The 18,796-nt window shown below is 44.2% G+C and overlaps 1 protein-coding gene across 14 annotated transcripts in view; it reads right to left on the bottom strand.

Annotated features, from left to right (window-relative positions):
• KALRN (kalirin RhoGEF kinase) overlaps positions 1-18,796 on the bottom strand; it is a 514,059-nt gene that overhangs the window by 65,761 nt on the left and 429,502 nt on the right. The window contains exon 1 of one of the 14 annotated variants that reach the window (XM_057430161.1): positions 11,816-11,989. The exons of 12 other annotated variants lie outside the window; for them this stretch is intronic. In XM_057430161.1, the coding sequence (XP_057286144.1) occupies positions 11,816-11,900 (85 nt within the window). In that variant the 5' untranslated portion in view covers positions 11,901-11,989. Of the gene's footprint in view, positions 1-1,100; positions 1,771-11,815; positions 11,990-18,796 lie in introns of those variants that run through there. One more of the 14 variants, XM_057430159.1, reaches the window with a different exon arrangement.

Raw genomic sequence — 18,796 nt, 5'->3', positions numbered from 1 at the left:
TGGAAGTCCTTCAAGGGAACCTTGCTTATCTCCCCAGCAAAGCAGTAACTTTTTAGAATAGATTTTTACTGAATAAAAAGATGTGGAAATGCTCAGAAAAAGAGCAGCTGCTCCACACAGTAGTGTTTGAGGCCAGACACAGTATTTCTATGCACTCGATTTCATTTACCCATTCTCGTGCCTTGGGTTTGCACCCAGCACATGTGCTGGACCAGCCCAGAGCACAGCGACAGCAAGTCCCATACATCTGCTGGGAGCACACGTTGAAGCAGCCTTCCTGTAACACGTCACAGCCTGGAGAGTAGATTTCTGAAATCCAGAGGCATGCACGTTGCTTCAGCAAGGAAAGGAAATAAAAAGTCACAACTAATAAGATCCAGAAAGGGCATGCTTTTTTTTTTTTTTTGAACAAATCAACATTTATTTCAATTTAGTCAAACAAATCCTTGAAGCATTTCTCTAAGTTCTACTTTACATTTTGTATTTACACTGTCCTCGTTCTGTGACAAAAATAAATGAATTCCCGACCCTGAAGTTTCAAGAATAAGCGGCACTAGAGCAAAAAGAACAAAGCTCCAAACACAAAGCCCCTCAATATATTTTGATAGGAGACTTATGCATGTTCCATAAAGAAGTTCTAACCCTGAACCTTTATGGACACCTATACGCTATGATGACAGGGAAAATGTCATGTTTGAAGCTGAACAAGAGCAGCAGCGTTTGCTGGCCTTTGCAAGTATACTGTTACTTTTAGCATAAGGAACTGTGAAATGCTTAAGACACCCACATAGAAGCAGACTTTTAAACTTTGATCTAAGCAGCTTTGCTCTGTTGGGAGTGTAAGGGTACCAGAGTAGGTGAATACTATCTTTTACCTTGGTAATGGGCATAAAACCAAACTTTATTACACATGGTTTCCAAGCAGCTGTTAGTACAACACAAGCCTTATTCTTCTGCAAAGTGTCAAGGGTCAGCTTCATTCAGCAGCTCCCAAATTGAGCTACTGCAAGAATTTTGAAGTCATTTGTCAGTTAAATGACTTCATTGCTAAGGTCAGCTCTGCCTTATGCTTAAAGCGAGCAACCTCTATGGACCACTGCTGGTGGACCACTCTGAATGAGGGGAAAGGAGGGAGGAAGACGACATTTGAATATCATATTTTGTCCCCTACTTCAAAGGAAACTGTGACTATGTACCCAAACAGTTCCTCACGGGAACAACAGAAGACTACCAGTGACAAAATAAATTGAAATTGAGGGAAAAAAAGCAAGCACAGAACCCAAAAGCTTTTGGGGATAGGAAGGAAAACTGCATGTTGAGAAAGAAGAGATTGGTCATTAAACTTTCCAGGCACACATAGGGCTCAGAAAGCACAGAAAACAAGCAGAACAAACAAACACAACTGTGTGCATCTTAGCGTCAGCTTCTTTTGCCAAATGCAGTAGCTTCCAACATTCAGCAGCTGTCTCTTGCTTTCTAGTGCTGTGGAGTTCTCTTTGGTACTTGGAGGCTGTCAGGAGCTCCGGGCAAAGAGAAAGTCTTTGTCCATTTACCAACCAATTCCAAAGGCGCTGATCTTGAATAACTTTACTAAGCAAGAGTGACACAGATGTCTAGGAAAGGGGGCTTTTCTCTTAGTAAAGTTGTGGTAGGTGCAGTGAAAACCCAAGGCAATCTACATGCTTGACAAATTGTGCCTAGGTAAGAACAGAGTCCTCCATGAACGTCTCTCATTTGTTCACTCTTAAATTATTCAGGCTCTGACAGCCCCTGAAAAGAAAAGAATGGAATAAGAATAAGTTGCAAGTGGTGCAGGCGAGAGTGGACACCACGTAACCACCAAGAACAACAAGGCTGGGGTGTTTGACGACAGACACACTGCAGCTGGAGCCTCCAAGGCTAGAGCCCAAAGCAGCTTCCTCCATGCGCTCATCCTCCAGAAATACCAGCGGGAAATACAAGCTCACAGCAAAGGTACTGGTTGGGATGAATTAAAGGAAGTAATGAATGAAATAAATGCAAACAGTGTTTTGGAAATAAAACACACAGATAAGAAGTGCTGGTGCTTGTGATGTTTTGCTCTTCGGACACAGCACAGGGAAATGGCTAAGCAGCTTGGAGACTTTTAACTGCACACTTAAGACCATCAGTTAGACTTGTGGGAAGCTTTAATTTACTTGGCTTAAGTAGGAAAATCAGAACATTGCTCTCAATCTCACATAACAGGCCCCCACGATCTACATCTTGATTTTTCATTTGACAGCTCTCCATGGTAGGGAGCAGTTCTGTGAGGAACCTTCCCCATGGTGCCAGTCAACAAGTTTATCAAATTTCATGTGATGAATCACTACTGCACTCTATCTGCGTCAGCAAGAAAGATGGGACAGGAACCTGAAATCTCAGAGAGCATCTGCTGTATAGGAACAGGAGAGCTCTCTGCAGCACCCTGTCAAGGTCTCAGCCTTCTGAAGCTGTGCAAGTGCCTTGACTCAGCCATCAGCCTCCCCAGTAAGGCTAGTCCTGAGAAACTCATTGATTATGAGCCGCACTGCTTCATCCCCAGCTGCATCTCTGTGTCTAATCACAAATAGCTATAAAAACACTCTACCAAACAACATGTCTAATAAGTGATTATCATTACAAAAGCCATCTTCACTATTGCTGAGTAGCTGCTTTCTTTTGGCTCCATCTTTCAAGGTAATTAAGAGAAAGAAACACTTGAACACAACAGCAAGGGCTGGACTAGCCTACCAGCAGAGGCTCTTTGTTTCTGGACAGATTTTGTCAAGTATGTGTGATCTCTTACTGCAGTGTAAGATGTCAGATCACAGACACCCAACTGCCTGACAGTTTAGTAGCTCCAGGACAAGTGACTGCGGTAAATGTTCAGGAAGCATTAGCCTTTAGATGGCCTCGAGGCATTTCTTAGACACACCACCAGACCAGATTTTACAGTAGCACAGCTTTGAGCAGCTACAGTCCTCCCTGAGCAGCCCAGGAGGTTCAAGCCTGAGTAATTTCCCTGATACTAAGACAAATTCAACTAAGATGCTGCTGTCTGCTCAGCACCTGCGCCCTGGCAGGAGCTGTGCTTTGCTATTGTGGAGCTGAAGTTACTACTGTAATATTCAAAGTGTTTGCTTCCTTCTTGCCTAAAGCTATGATTTTCCTCCTGCTGCCCTAGAAAGGATCCCTGATGATTAATACTTCTGTTTCCTAAAGGAAGCTATTCAGTCTCCCCATGCTTCAGCTGAGCAGTGTTTGAACATTTTGTTGATACTCAGGGTTCAAACTACAGAACATACAAACAATGCCAGACTTCAGGCACTTCACTAGTATTAGCTGTGAACCATCTTTTTACATCGTACCACTCAGATACATTTGGATCTAAAATACACTTGCATTTCTAATTAAAACAGATTACCATTAGTGACTAAAGAATGTCTTAAATCAGAATCCTCAGGCCATAAAAGCCAATTGCATGATGCTAAAACTGGATTTCAAAAATATACGTATTATACCCCCTGCAGGACTAATTAAGCAACATCTCTTCAAAAGAGTTCTCAAAAGTGTATTTATTCAGCATGTGGTTAAATTATACTGGGTTGTGCAACACTTTTCATAGCTTGCCTTGGCACTGTAAAAGCAGCAGCAGACAGCTGAGGCCTTGTTTGTCAGGAGTGCTCAACACAGGCAAAACTGATTCGGGACCGCAGTGAGCCCCAGTGAGAAGGAACACACATGCTGGGTCATGCTCTCTGCCTCACAACCACCTAGATGCTGCCTTCACCCCTAATGCAATCCTGCTGCTCCCTGCTGTGCAGCAGGTGTTGGCTTGGCCACAGTTAACTGGTGCCACTGAATGAGTTCATGTGAGTGTACATGTGTGATGTGCTTCTCAGGACATGCAGGCCTATAAAAAGGCTGAAATCAACTGGTAGATATAAATCTGGAAGCTATAACTACTGACTACTGGATACTCATTTTGTCAACAATTACCTACATGACTTCAAGAAAGTTTTGGAGCACTCACTGAACTGTAATGTCTTTTGAGATAGGTTATAATGTGTTTTGAGACAGGTTAAGACTGCATGTCTTGGGGCTGTAAGAAACCTCTTTTCATTAAAGCTGCACATGCATTATGAAGGGAAGAGGGAAAAAAAAAAACCAACACAGTGTAACAGGGTACATCCTTGGCTGCTACTCTGCAGCTGTAATTGCCAGCAAGCCTAAACTGCATGACAAAGTGTCCTCAGTGGATTTATCTGTAACTAGCGATGTACCACTCCCAGCTCTCCTTGCGTGCTCAGGGCTGCTTGCTCCATGTGAAATCTGAACATGGAAAAATGCCTGAGAAACAGTAACAGTTGAGACACCTCCAGAATCACTAAATCCAGTCCCTCCTTATCACAGGTTAAGAGTCCATCTCTTTCCTAGGTGTTTAAGCTGTCTTGTGCTAGCGAACAAGGGGTATTTGCTCAAACCTGACATATAAACTGTACTTGTGCTTTCCGGTACAGAGCAACAGTAAATTTCCATGTTTAATGTGCAACCTTCCAATGCAAAAGATAATTTGTCTCCACCAGAAACCACCTACTGGTTCCTCAGGATCACATCTGCTAATGGGTTCCCAGCGGGTCTGGCTCCCAAGCTTTACCCCTTTACATAACTTCAGAGTCTTGCATAACTTGGAAGATATTTGCAGGGATCCAAGATTTCAAAGCTGTTGAGCTGTACCAGGACTAGCAATGGCTGTAATACATGGAATAACCAAGTGCACTGAGGTGCAGTAAGGGCAACAGAATAGTAATTACTAACTCCTCATGTGCCAACATGTGGCAACAAAACAGGAGAAGTATTTTTGCTATTTTCCAAAGGTACTAAGCAACCACTGTATAGTTGAGGAGCACCTGTAAGCATTGGGAAGTTTTGGGAGGTAAGAAACCAGTCAGAGCTATAGTGGGCTTCCTGCAACATGGTGTTACACATGCTACATTAGAGAAAAGCATACAACGAGTACATAAAATTGGTCTCTCTTCTCATCAAACAGAAGAAACCCCAAGGGCTGTTCTACTATAAACTGCTGCAACTCAGTTTGCAAGTTCTACTTTTCATCTCGTTTGGACTTCTCTGGTGAAATGCTCATATTTTGTCCTAATTATCTGAAAGAAGTCCAGGTGATGTGTGTGATTTCCATGTTCTCCGTCTGCCAGGGAGAGGACTACAGGGCTGGTCCAGGACAGAGGACCAAGATGGACTGAGAGGCATGTCAAACTCAACAGGAGACCCAATGGGCTGCACTAAATACCTGTAATCCAAGGAATGGTTTGCATTTAAGCATAATCAGCCACATCAAACATTACAAAATTGAAAGCAAACAGGTTAATGTTTGGTTTGTGGTTTTCTAATGGCAAAGAACATTAGCCAAGGGAGAAGTTTTCGAGCGTATCTCATTAGGTATTTTCTAACAATTCTTTACATGTGCTGCAGTCTTACTTATGATCTACAGATCTTTTTCAAGGAAATAGCCAGGTATGCTTCTGTACTTGTTTTAAAAGTACCTTTACATGACATTGAACTGTGAGATGCAATATTAGCAATTGAACTGCTCTGCAATAGCAACTGATATGCAGTGGCTATACTGTCAAAGAACTGGATTTCCTTTCTGAATTGAAAATCGCATCTGTAGATCCCTGCTGAAATAATGGACCAGCCAATTCTTCTCTTTTGAAAAGAAACTGCAGCTTTTGCCAAAGATGAAAATGTTTTCATAAAGCCTGTTAACAGACAAGAATTACACTGAAACGTAACAGTGTTCCGGTGTGTTTGCGAAGTACCTTGATGTTATTTTTTAGACAGAAACACTTTGAGGTTTGGGTTTTTTTAACTTTAAAATCATAGATCAGTTTTCCTAATACATACACGAGTTTTAACAAGGTGTATGTTGAAACGTAACAGTTTTGGGAAAAAAACAAACAAACAACAAAATCCTTCTGGGATCATGTAAAATAACTGCCCACTTTGCTTCACTTCAAAATTGACAGATTTTATTTCAGCATCTGCATACTGAGTTCCTAAACAATACATCTATCTGGCACTTACTTTATAGGAAAGCAGCATGTTCAGTTACCCTGTGCTCCTTGCAGCTGACAGGGAGTTGTCCAAGCTATATTTTTCATAATTATCTCTTCTCTTTCCCTTAGAATAAAGTCTCCCTTCAGGCTGTTGACAAGATGAATAAAGCCCTGTGAATTCTCATATGCTCCTTGGAGTGAATGGGAAGTTTATGAGCTTTGCCTGCATAAAAGCAAACCCCATGTCTCTTTAAAGCTGGATGAATTTATGAAAGCTGAAAACAATGCAGCAATCCAAATAATAAGGATCCCCACCATGCATTCACCCCTAGATTAGTAAGTGAAAGCTGATCTTTACAGAAGCTCTTGCTATCCATTTTACACATATGAACCAAGATCTGAAAGCTTTTCTGTACTTTCATCATATCCTGTATAAAACTACATCTCAAAAGATAAAGCTGAAAGATCAGTCACAAAGAGAGACACAAAGCTGGAGGATGAGGGGATAGCTTGCACTGAGAGAGCTAGAATTGTCTAGCAGTGTGCATGTTACTTTCAAAAAAGAAAAAAATAACACTAATGTTACTTGTATCTTGGGAACCAAGAAAAAGTTGCTAAAGCATCCCGAACACTGGCACCGATATGGTAAACATCAGATTTGGCTGGTGGAAGACGACAGTGGTGACCAGAAAGTCATGTGCAGCAACCAGCTCTTTGAGAAACCTCAAACCTTTATGGTCTTGGACACTTTGTATTTTGTAGTATCATGAACCTACTGAAAACTTGACCTTTTGTATCCCTAACAAGGTTTCTACCCTCAAAAAACCCTGCTGCAAACAGGTAAGATATAAAACCACTCAGAACTAAATAACCCTAAAAAGAGCTCACTGTTCCCCCAGCCTGCCAACAGAGCCATGACCATACTTCTCCCTCAATTGTCCACATTCAGAGGCTGCTTATCAGCCTCATGACTTCTGCTGAAATCCTCCTACATCTCATTGCTGTGTTCAAGGGATGACAGACATGCCACATACTCAAATACTAACAGGTTCAGATCAGTTAGTATTTACTGCAGAAGACTGGCAGGGGGACTCAGGCATGCTTCTGGGACAGGCTTAACATTGGACTCTCAGAAGGGTGGTAAAGCAGGTGCGGGAAAGCACATTTCCACACTAACAGAAAGAGCAGGGGTGTTTTTTGCAGACAGTATCTGCCTTGTGAGTTAATCCTGCCTGCTCAACTGAGCAGCGTTTTCATCAGCTTTTTTGTCCCTTCCAATAACTATCTGTCATGACCTACTCTGACTTCTGACTCAGCCTGCAGAAGTGGGAAAACACAAGACTTGGAAGAGATGTTCCTGTCATGGGCTTACCAGTATTCTCTTAATAACTCTAGAAGAAAAATAACAACAACTCTCCCAAGTCTCACCACAGCCATTTGCTTGTGAACCTGCCAGGAGAAAGAGCTGAGCACAACTCTGGCATGGGAGGCTGCCCACAGAAGACTAGTACACTTGATCCTCTTGACTTCACTGAGATGCAACTAACGAGCAACAGATGGACTTCACCCAAGTGAAGTTCGGGGAAGGTAAGAGTTTCCTCATATTTCTCATTCAGGAATGACCAGGAAACTAAGTGAGCTTTGGTTGACACCCTCAATTTTACTATTGTTTTCTCCTCTGCCTCAGTTTGACGGAACTGCTTTGGCCATGAATTCCATTATGCTTTACACAGTGTAACCATGGCTCAGCCTGAAACACTAAATAAAATATGTTCAAATTAGGAAATGTTATGGGCTTGAATATATTACTGCAGATCACCCTCTTGCTACTACTCAGCACAAAGGTACCAGTTTCTTTAGCAAAGCTCTGCAGCTCACTGTAACACTGTCAGCACCTTCTATAAAAAGCACCATCAGATCTCACTTTTTACCTAACGAAGAAATAACTTTTATTAGCATGCTGTTGACAACCCTTGTAATGATGCTGGTTTGCCTAACTTCCAGTTAAGGCTTTGTTTCTGACCAGCTAGCAAAGATATGCAAGGTCATTGTATCACCATCACTCTGTCAAGAGAAGCTTACTCTGTTAATCTTACAGCAGAGGTTCACCAGACTGAGCCAGTATCAAATCAAAGACTCAGGGAAGGATAGTAGGAAGAGGAAAATGAAGGAAAGAACAAAACCAAGGACAGTAAAAAAAAATCCAGAAGGAAGAGCATAACTACAGGAGATAGGATAAGCCACAGGAAATTTAAGTAAGAGCTTTACAAGTTTAAATACGAGTTTAGTACAGACACAAACCCACTCTCATTTTTAACATAATGAGATTAAAGATTTGATATTCTGATTAAGTTTCTTTTGTTCTGAAATTAAAAGTTATCATATGAACAACAGCCTGCTCAGAACGGCAACTGTTGAAGGAGTCAGAGGTACATTTCTTTACTGAAGCTGAATTGGTGCATCCATTTAAATCCTTCCCTCTTTCTGGCTACCCTCAAGTAAAAAGTGTTTGATATTCTCACCTGAAGCCACTCTGCAGCCACGTAATATTACCTAGAATATGGCATAAGGTGTTGCACTGTAAACTCATGCTGATAATAGACTACTCTTAAACACAGACTGGTTAAGAGTATCTTTGGGTTGTACCAGATGCACCCATAGCTAGCTTCTCAAATCCAGTAGATGAGAACATCTCCCTCCTTGTGCTCAAAGAAAAGCATTCCCTACACCTTGCTAGTGCTTTCCACCCTCTGGTGCCCCTTAGGGCAACAAAACCGCAGGGTGCCTTAGGTTGAGCCAGAACTGGATGAGCTCCGATACTGCAAAGAAATGTCCTCTAAATAAGGGCATGGGTACAATCCAGCACACAAAATCTAGGTTAAATCTGAGTCACTGAGTAGCCTTTACAGGTCTACTGTACATCAGAGCCTGGATTTCAGTCCCCACCTGACCCAAGCTCCATGCACCTACCACTGAGCTTCAGAGCTCTGTGCAGTAGGTAGCGCAGAGCAATAGCACTCACCCGCTGGACTTTGCTTTGTGTTCAAAGGCAACAAATTGTTGACCTTGTCCCACTCAAGGCATGCAGCTGACTGATTTCTAAGAAGAGTTCAACAACTTTCTAATTATCAGAAGACCATCTGAATTCAAACCCTCCCATTAGTCTGCTTTCAGGGCCAATTTTGCAGCCCTAAGAAGCATCCCATTATACAAGGTCACTTAGCACTTGTGCATTTAGGAGGTACAGCAAAAAGCCTTTCTTGCCCACTCTTGACTGATTAAGGCCATTGGCCTAAAGGCTGTGCAAGTCTAGGCTCTTAAATATCCCTTTTTATGGCTGAAAGCAAGTGACAGACTCTTGCTTTGAGGCACTCCTATATTAGGATTCATATCTCTCCATACTTCATAACAGACAAGTAGTCCTTATTTAGTTCATACAGGAGACTATCAGGGTCAGAGCAAAACTGCAAATGGTACTGTCAGTTGCTTTCTCTGGATAGATCCCAGTAGCTTTGTACATGGGCAAGGCTGACAAGAACTGAAAATCACCAAGAGAAACAAGCAAAAAACCAGTATCAAGGTCTCTACTGCTGCAACAGCCAGCATAAAATTGATGAAAAAGAGGAGTTTGAGCTCTCAGTCAAAATCCTTCAGAGAAATGCCTAGTTACACCAAACTTACATTTTATGACCCAGTTTCGTTTTTTTCCAGCTCCTTATTATTATTGCTATTTAGGAGATCAAGCATCCACATCACCATCAAGCTCCACAGCATCAAAAGCACTGACATAGCTTGTGCTGACACAACCTGTGTTTTGGGCATAGACTGCATGCTCATCTTCTCAATTCCTCTCACTGAAGAGTTCATATTGGCACACAAAAAAACCCTACTCATTTGATACAAAAGATCGAGATACATCAGGCATCTGTCACCAGGTAAAGGCAGAGCCACATTTCCAAAGGCAAATGCAAGGTCATGTATGGGGCAGCAGTGAGAACAGCTCCAAGGTGCTTCACATCCATTTTAAACACAAACAACAGCCACCTATTTGCACTGCATGTCTGAGATCACTGAGAAGCCCTGGGATTAAATGTCTCCCAGAAGCAAAGATAATCACTGACAATGCAGAATATATCAAGTTAGAGCCTCAAAGGTCTAGCTGACACATTAAAGCATCTCCAAGCTTAATGGCAGAAGCTGCCAACATGAGAACAGTGATGCTGTAGTTTGGGGCACCCAAATCCCTCGTCAAATGTCAGGTTTGGTACCTGCTTATATTCAGGGAGTAGTATTTCCACATCTGACTACCTCTGATTTTTCTTTAATACTTACAGCATAACAGCTAGCCTTTTACAACTTTTTGCCTGAAGTTTACTACTGAGGACATGAAAGAAGTAAAGCAATTGGTATCTCAAAACACTTTTTGTCACTATCCTGGCAAATTAGAACTGCAGAGTTAACATTTCAGAAGGAGAGAAAAGAGCCAGCTGTTTTCCCTTCCCCCTTCTAGACACGCTTGCAGGCAGGACAGGCAGCAGAGAGATTTTAATCTGTTAGAATCAACATTTTAAAGACCAGAGCCAGTAAAGCACAGGCTTTTTTTCATGGTAATAATTTAGTACCACAACCCTTCTCTTAGCAGCCTTACCCCTATAACCAGGTTACATAGTCCTTCTTAGAGGTTTCAAGACAGCAAAGTTTTGTACATTGACCTCACGAGCCACTTCTTTGGCATGAAGTAGCGTGTCTTCCCCATGCTGCAGAAGATCAATGTCTTATGAAATCATAGCAAACTCTATCACCACCTAGTTTGCTGCTGTCACCACATAACTGTGACTTTAGTTCAGTAACTGGGCAAACAGAGCTCCTACACTGCAAATGTGTGCTTTAAGAAATCAATAAACCCACCCATCCTCAAAGTCATCTTTATCTGGTGATGTACAAATGGGTTCCACAAGTACAAAAAAAATGTATTTAAAAGCTTTCATTTAAAAAAATAAAAAACGACCCACAACAAAAGGCAAGTTTGTTTTTTTTTTTTCTTTTGGGACATTTTTTTTTGCTTGGCCATTCAGAGAAGAGGAAACACTGAAATACTGCACACAGATCTTCAACAAACTCATATTATCCAGAACAAGTTCAAGAGCTGTATCACAGCATGAAGACTACAGGCTGGGAAATCTTCAGTCAAAGCATCTGAACTGCCCTGCTCCTTGTAAACGCCAGATTTCTATTTTATTTTTACAAGCCCCTCTAGCTGCTGCGGCTTTCCCACATCTCTCCGAGCGTTTCAGCCCAGCCAGCTTCCCCAGACCTTCCCAATTCACCATTCACAGATCTGCGAACTGTGAGAAACAGATGTTCTCAAAGCATTTTGCTCCTATCCAAGGCCAAGAAAGACTGGAAAGACAAAAAAAAAACCAGAACTCGGATTTAAGCAAATATTTCTCCCTGCCCTATTGACCTCACAGTCCCAAGGTGTTTCCTACCAGCAACGATAAAAAGTGTCCTGTCAGCTTCAGACCTCTCCCTCCCGGTGCCCATGGCCGGCCTCCCGGAGGCTTGCGGGGGCCACCGGGCTGCGGGACGCCGGGCCCAGCCGCTCCCCGCCTTCACCTGCCCCTTCCCCCGGCGTCCCCGGGCAGGGCGGGCTGGCGGCGGGGCACTGCCGAGCTCCCGGCCCCTCAGCGCCTGCCCCAGACTCCTGGGGGAAAGCTCCCCACGCCCCGTCCCCCACCGACCTTTGCAGGAGGAGCAGCAGCAGCACTTCGCCAAGAGCCATCCTACACCGGAGCGGGCGGGATAGCCGCGCCTGCCCGCTTTCATGCTGCCTTCGGGCTGCTCATGGCAAGGAGCCACCGGTCCGCTTAGGAAAAACAACAGAGCACGGAGGAATTAGAGAGGAAAAAAAAAGGAAAAAAGCCCTAAGGCCAAAAAAAAAAAACATTTAAAAATAGCCGCGATAAGCACCCGCGCCGCCCGCAGCCGCCGCTCCCGCCGTGCCGCCGCACCTCGGGGGCGGGGCGGCCCGCGGACCCCGCACCGCCTCCTGCAGCGGGGCGGTGGCGGGCGGGGCGCGCTGCACGGCCGCGGGGACCGGGACGGCCGGGGCTGTCGCCGCTGTGTGGAAAGGGGACGGGTGTACAGCGGGAAGGGGCTGCAGCTGCGCCCGGGCGGGCGACTTCCGACGTCGGGAGAGAGACATAAAAACTGCCTGGGAGGAAGTCTGCTACAGCTCTGATAGGTCATGGAGGGGGCTCCTCCGAAGTCTTTAAAAGGCAAAACTTGCATTGCCGTGGTTTTTTTTTTAATAAGTTCGCAACTTTTTTCTTTTTCTCTCCCCCCCCCGTCCCCCTTTCCCGTTCTTTAGCTCAAGGCTCTGACAGCTAAAACTTTTTACAACTAGTTGAAAATACTAACTAGAATACTAACCAGCCTGCTGGGATCCCAGTGGTTCTGCCTGTGTTCTCCAGTAGACTTGCCTGGGGCACTGCAGGGTAAATGCTTAGCCTTCTGACACAAGGACCAAGACACCTAAGACCCAGAAGTACAGCTTGCTTTGGAAGGTGCCAGCCTGTTGTGTTAGGATTTCCCACCTAAAGCATAGAAAACTAGATGTGCCAAAACCTTCTGGAACCTTGCTGGAGGCAGCTGGTAGGAGAGGTCGGGCAGGATTCCAGAGTGGCAGCATCATAGTTTTGCACTCTTGCACTAAAGCTGTAGAAACCCAATGAGCTGCTTCTCCCAGGCAGAAATCCATGCTGAGAGGGAACAGCAGAAGGGAGATGTACTGTGCTCTGTGCCTCTGCGTGCCAAGGCTTCGGCCTGAGCAGGCATGGCTGTACCAATGGTGATCTGGATTAAGGCTTTCAGTTTTCTGCATAATGTTTTTTTTGAGCAATAGTGCCATGGGGCCAAGGGCCATGTCTGGACAGAAGATGAGGGCTGCGACTCCAGCACAACATTCACAAACCTACCCTGGGTTCTACCTATGTAGTGGGTGCTGCTGCCCAGGGTGGCCTGTGGTGGATGATTTCATGTAGCTGCCAGGCAGCACCGTGTGGACCCTAGAGCCATCCTGGTACAAGGACCCCATTACCTGGTAGGAGCATGCCAGAGACCCTCCCCAAGAGACTCCCTCCACCATAATAACCAATAAAACCTTCCTGCTTCACTTCTGGCTGCGCTGTAGGAACTGTTCTTCGACTACAGCCACACTGCAAAGACTGTTCACCTCATAACAAGCCAGGAGCACAAAGTTTTCCTGCCAATGCCCTTGAGCACCAAGGTGCTTTTCAGTGTTCAAGAAAGAAAGGAACCTTAACTCTGCTTCCACTTTGCTGCGTGTTTTCTTTGACTTGGGTCTTTGCCTATCTGGGAGATGCAAGGTGCCTGTAGCAGGGTGATAATACTTTTCACAGGGAGCAGAAACCGCAGCTGCTGCTGGAGAAGGAAGAGGTGGGATGGGAACCAGCTAAGGCACCCCCACCCTTCTGCACCTCTCCCTTTCCCCTAGACCATTTGTCTCTGCCACAGTGCCCCAGGCAGCCACTCTTCAGGTGCCAGGCAGTGAGAAAGCACCAGTTTAGGGCCTCCAAACGATTAAGGGAACTCGTAGCAGGGATTTTTCGAGAAGGCAGCTCTTCTTCACTTCTCCACTGCTTTCTGCTTCATAGAACACCTCTCTCTTCTGTGATCCCCTCCCTCACACCATGACCACCATCTGCCCTAGGGGCTGGCTGCCTCCCACCTAAACTCAGCCTGCTTCATGCAAACAGAAAAAAACGGGTGAGATGAACATGCTCTTCACTGTCATTTCGCTGTTCCTGGGGCATCTGCCCGGCAATATGGGCTCTGAGCACTCCCTGTGCAGTGCACGGTATGCCTGCGCCCTGCTCGTGGTGGGCTTTAAAAGTCATCATAAGGAAATCTGTGAGACTCCTCATGGAGGGAACTAGGAAACACCCTAAAAGTAGCATTTCAAAGTTCCCGCGGCTCTCGGCAGAGCTGCCCGCTGCGAGCGCCCACCTTGGGGGCAGCAGCCCGGGCTGTGCGGGACCTACCGCCGCCGGTCCCGCGGAGCGGGCGCATGGGACGGCGGGCGGGGACATCTAGCGGCCAGGCCTGGCATCGCAGCCTGCCATGGTAGGGGGCGAAACCCGCCATCACGAAGCGCGAAGCCTGCCATGGGAGATGAAGCAGGCTGCGTTGCTGGGAGCAGGGAGGGGCTTGGCCGATCTCACTCAAGGAGTGCCTGGGCCATCGGGCCGAGGGAGACCATCTGGGAAATGTGGTGTATGTTACGTCAAATACACAGCAATAGGGCCCTACTTGGGGGTGAAGTTTAAGTAAAACAGTGTTTAGACAGTGAAGTTATAATTACAGCCAATCTTTGAAACAGAATTAAGGTGCCATCTCGGCTCTGAAACCTGTTTGCTTAATTAAACCTGAATTGAAGTCACCATTCTGGGGGGAAGTAGGCTTCCTCCCTTTTTCCGTCTCCCCCCAGTCTACAGTTCTAGTGATACTGTGAAGGCTATACCTAAAAAGTCATTCTTTAAAACCACATATATCTATGCCTACTTACTGGTAAACTCTATATGCAATAAATATTTCACAAAATAAGATTGAAAGACATATTCTTAATAATCACGTCCTATCAGCTCTTATAAAGCAGAAGAGGAGACATGCAGGGGCACTGTCTAGCTCAGCTTCAGCCCTGGATGAGGAAGACTTCTGTCATCATCATCAGGGGAGCTGCACTGCCAACTGCATTGAGCCTTTAGCTTGAAGTAGGAAGTCTGGCCTTTGGGAATTAGCAGTGTTGCAGAGATTACATGGGGTGGGTTAAAATCTGCACAGCCCACTTGCCCTGGGTGATGGATGAGAAGGCTCTTGCTGGGACTAGCAAGGATCCTTAACATCACCTTCTATGTCCACATTATATTTTTTATGTCATTATTGGACAGGGTGCATTAATGTGTGACTCTTCTGTCCACGAATAACCTGCATGTCCCCTGGCAAAGAGAACATTCCTGCCCTTGCTCTAACCTGTGCCTTAGTTGCAGGTATTCTTTAAGGAAACATCTCCTGGCACCACACTCTAAACGTAACTGCTGTTATCTGCAGTGGAGTGGCTGAGAAAATTTTAGGGTCCTGACTTGCTGCATCTGAAGCTAAGGCTATTAGCAATGTGCCTGTGCCACAGGTCAAGTGTGCTGCCCTGTGCAATGCAGCTGATGGAAGTGAAGTCATCTCAGTCTGTCAGGATGATGAGGAAATTAGTCCTGTCTGGTTTTACATACAACTTTACAAAGTCCCCAGCTGTAAGAGCTGCTTTCATATGAAATCTGAGAGAGTCTGTAGAAATTATTTTTCCTGTAAGGGGAAATAAATTCTAATACTTTTACCCAGTCCTCTTGTGCAAAATTTGAGATGAAAGATGGAACACAGAAATTTTTACACTGTCTCCAGTGCAATGTCTCCTCATGCCTGCATCAGCTATTTAATTTTCTTAGGTTATAAACTGAAGGACCTATCTGAGGAAAACACGGGACAAAACAACTAGTGGATGTAAACTGGCATGGCTTCATTTGGGTCAACACAAATGCAGTGAAATACACCCAGCCTAGATTGCCCTGGAGGTCTCTAATGCAGAACAGCAGCAACATTTCTCCCATAGTAACAGGTGCTGTTTCCTGCCCCCATCACATATACAGAGAGATGAATAATGTAATAACCGTCAGGAACATCTGTTCGTTACTTATGCAAGTCAATCATACATTGTGCTTTAGGGTGTAAAGTGATCTCTGCAGAAAATCCATCCCTAGGGGCACTACAATCACAGAGTGAGATGTTTTATGGCTGATTTATTTTTTTAATCCAATGAAGCTTAAGTATTAACTACTCATTTCTTAGGAAGGAATAGGAAACCAGCTATCTATCAGAAATAACTCATGGATGGCAAAGGAAGAGAGATTTGTAGAGTTTTAAATACATCATTTAAATATACATTATGATTTGCAGAGACATATTCAATGGAGTTGTTCAGACTAGAGAGGAGGAGACTCTGGGGAGACCTTATTGTAACTTTTCAGTTCTTAGTAGGGGCCTATAAGAAAGATGGGGAGAGATTTTTCAGCAGGGACTGTTGTGACAGGGCCAGGGGTGATGGTTTTAAACTGAAAGAGAGGAGGTTCAGGCTGGATGTGAGGAAAAAGGTTTTTACAATGAGGATGGTAAAACACTGGCACAGGTTGCCCAGAGAGGTGGTGGCTGCCCCCTCCCTGGACACATTCAAGGTCAGGCTGGATGCGGCTTGGGCAACCAGATCTAGTTGGAGATGTCTCTGCTCATTGCAGGGGGGTTGGATTAGATGGCCTTTTAAGGTCCCTTCAGACCCAAACTATTCTATGATTCTATGATATTTAGATAGTGCAAAGAAATGTATGAAATTTAAGCTTTGTTAATAGGGAGAGTTAGGTAGCTCTGCAGAGCAATTCAGAAGATGCAGGAAGGACAGTAAACATGGATGTGCCAAGAGCCAGTCAATGAGAAACACCAGGAGCAAGGACTTAAATACAGGATTTGTTTTCTGATTATGGTCTTGTGTCAGTTCATGGAGAAATCAAGAGTTACAGAGCAGCTTAAGGAACCCACTAGCTGACTAGTTCATTACTGATTCTCTCACTTGCTTTCTGGGTGACTTTAGAGGAAAAAAATCACCATTTCATGCTTCAATTTTCCTGTGCACGATAAAAGGATATTAGCATTTCACATTCCCTTCAAAGTGGTCAGAAACAGAGATTAGACACCCTACACTGAACAAGAAGAGCTGTTATTGTTTGATATGTCTTGAAATGAGTGTGGCAAAATATGTCTCTGATATTGTTGGCCTTTAGATTCAGTATTAAAAAGCACCCCGATCAATATGCCTTGCCTGCAAATGCTACTTGCAAAACGTGGTAAATCTGAACAATTGAGAAGAAAGCAGATTGGCAGAGTGAAGCAGTCCTTGCTCAACCAGCACATTTCTGTACATTATTCTTGGCTCTGGCTTCAGCTATTTTCAACAGCACTAAACATTCATTAGATTAAATCAAATGAACCACATTCTTTAAAAATAGCCAGGGCCTTGTCATGCCAGTTGGAAAAAACAACAACTTTCTTGGGTACTAAACCAGATCAAATAAATTGAAAATAATTTAAAAGAAAATCAAAAAAATAAAATGAAAAAATAAAAGAAAGAAATAAATAAGAGTCATATTTCCTCCCAGTGCAAGGGAGCACAACTCCAAAGAGAGGTTTTTGGCTCCTCACTTCAGCACAGTGGTAGGTAAAAGAAGAACATTCTCAACTAGCTAAAACAAACAAATTAAGAAGAAATACAGACAGTCCAGCACAAACTCCATGCTGAACTGCGATGTAGGCATATATTCACCAAATATTAGAATATATCTTTCCTGATCCCTCTGCTGTAAACGTCAGCACGGGATGGGTATATGGAAACAAACAACATCCTGGCCCACCAACTCTACTGTAGAGCCTTAAAAGCCATAGCCAGACCTCTTTGCTCTGCTGAGATGGACCTCACCATTATGCTGCGCAACCCATCTCCTCCAAACATCAGAATTCCCCTACCAACACTAGCCTAACCTTTCTTTCCTAATCTACAACCCATCTTTTATATTTCTCTCCATCCTAGAAAGAAGGAAGAGCCTACAAAAAAAAAAACAACCAACCAACCAACCAAACAAAAAAACAAAAAAAAAATGAACAAAAACCCCCAAAAGTTTCTTAAAAAGATCATCACATAAACAGCACGAGTTAGACGGATGTAGAGCAGACTGCAGAATAAGATACATAAACTCGCTTTCATGTGGTTCAGTCTGTCTCAAGGGAACTTAGAGTTGCCCCCAAAATATTCATGTAGGTATAATCTGCAAGAGTTTCATTCACTCTCGGGAGCAGAACAGACCTGTGGAACACATGTGCCCCTTTAACCTCCAGCCTAATTTTGCCTCTCAGATATATTAGAACAGATTCCTACATTGTCTATACCCTCTGGTTTCCTGGGCACAGGACCATATACATATACAGCTTCTTCCTAAGCAGTAACCATTTTCTGACACTGAGTTGCTTAAGAAAACAGAAGCTAGCACACAGTCTTACCCTGCTGCCATCCTCCAAGGTCTCAATGTAAGTTCACCTGCCCTGGGCTGGCTGTACTGCTTCAGCAAGAGTGGACTTGTCTGACTGGCCAGCAGTACCACCAGATGAGTTACACTCAAGTGAGGCTGCAGCAAAGAGCCTGATCTCACAAACCAGTTAAACGTGAGCAATCCAGTAAGTGAAGCTACGTGCCACGTTATGTTAGTAGTGTACATAGCTGCAGAGCTATGCTGCATGGTGGACGCATCCTGAATAAGCTGGTCAGAATAAAAACCCAACCCTTCAGCAGAAAAAAAGTGAAATAAAACTTTAAAGCAGGTTTTGTGTTAATTTCCTGAAGCACTTATCTCCATTAGAGCAGAGACATATCTTTGGTAGTTCCTGCAATACCTAGTGATGGGAGACACAAAGCATTAAAGCGCTGCCTTTTGGACATGTTCTGGCTCCTGTCTTACTGTGTTGGGCCTCAGCAGAGTCTATCTCAGCCCATCATGGTCTGCTTTCCAAGACAAACAGGAGCTTCACCCGCTTGTGCATGACAAAGGTGAGTT

The sequence above is a fragment of the Pezoporus wallicus genome, unplaced genomic scaffold (assembly GCF_028554395.1).
Source record: "Pezoporus wallicus isolate ANWC-B61680 ecotype Strahan unplaced genomic scaffold, APGP_CSIRO_Pwel_v1 contig_5261, whole genome shotgun sequence".
Taxonomy (NCBI): domain Eukaryota; kingdom Metazoa; phylum Chordata; class Aves; order Psittaciformes; family Psittacidae; genus Pezoporus; species Pezoporus wallicus.
Note: the sequence above shows the minus strand (reverse complement) of the source record. Positions and strands in the feature narration are given on the sequence as shown.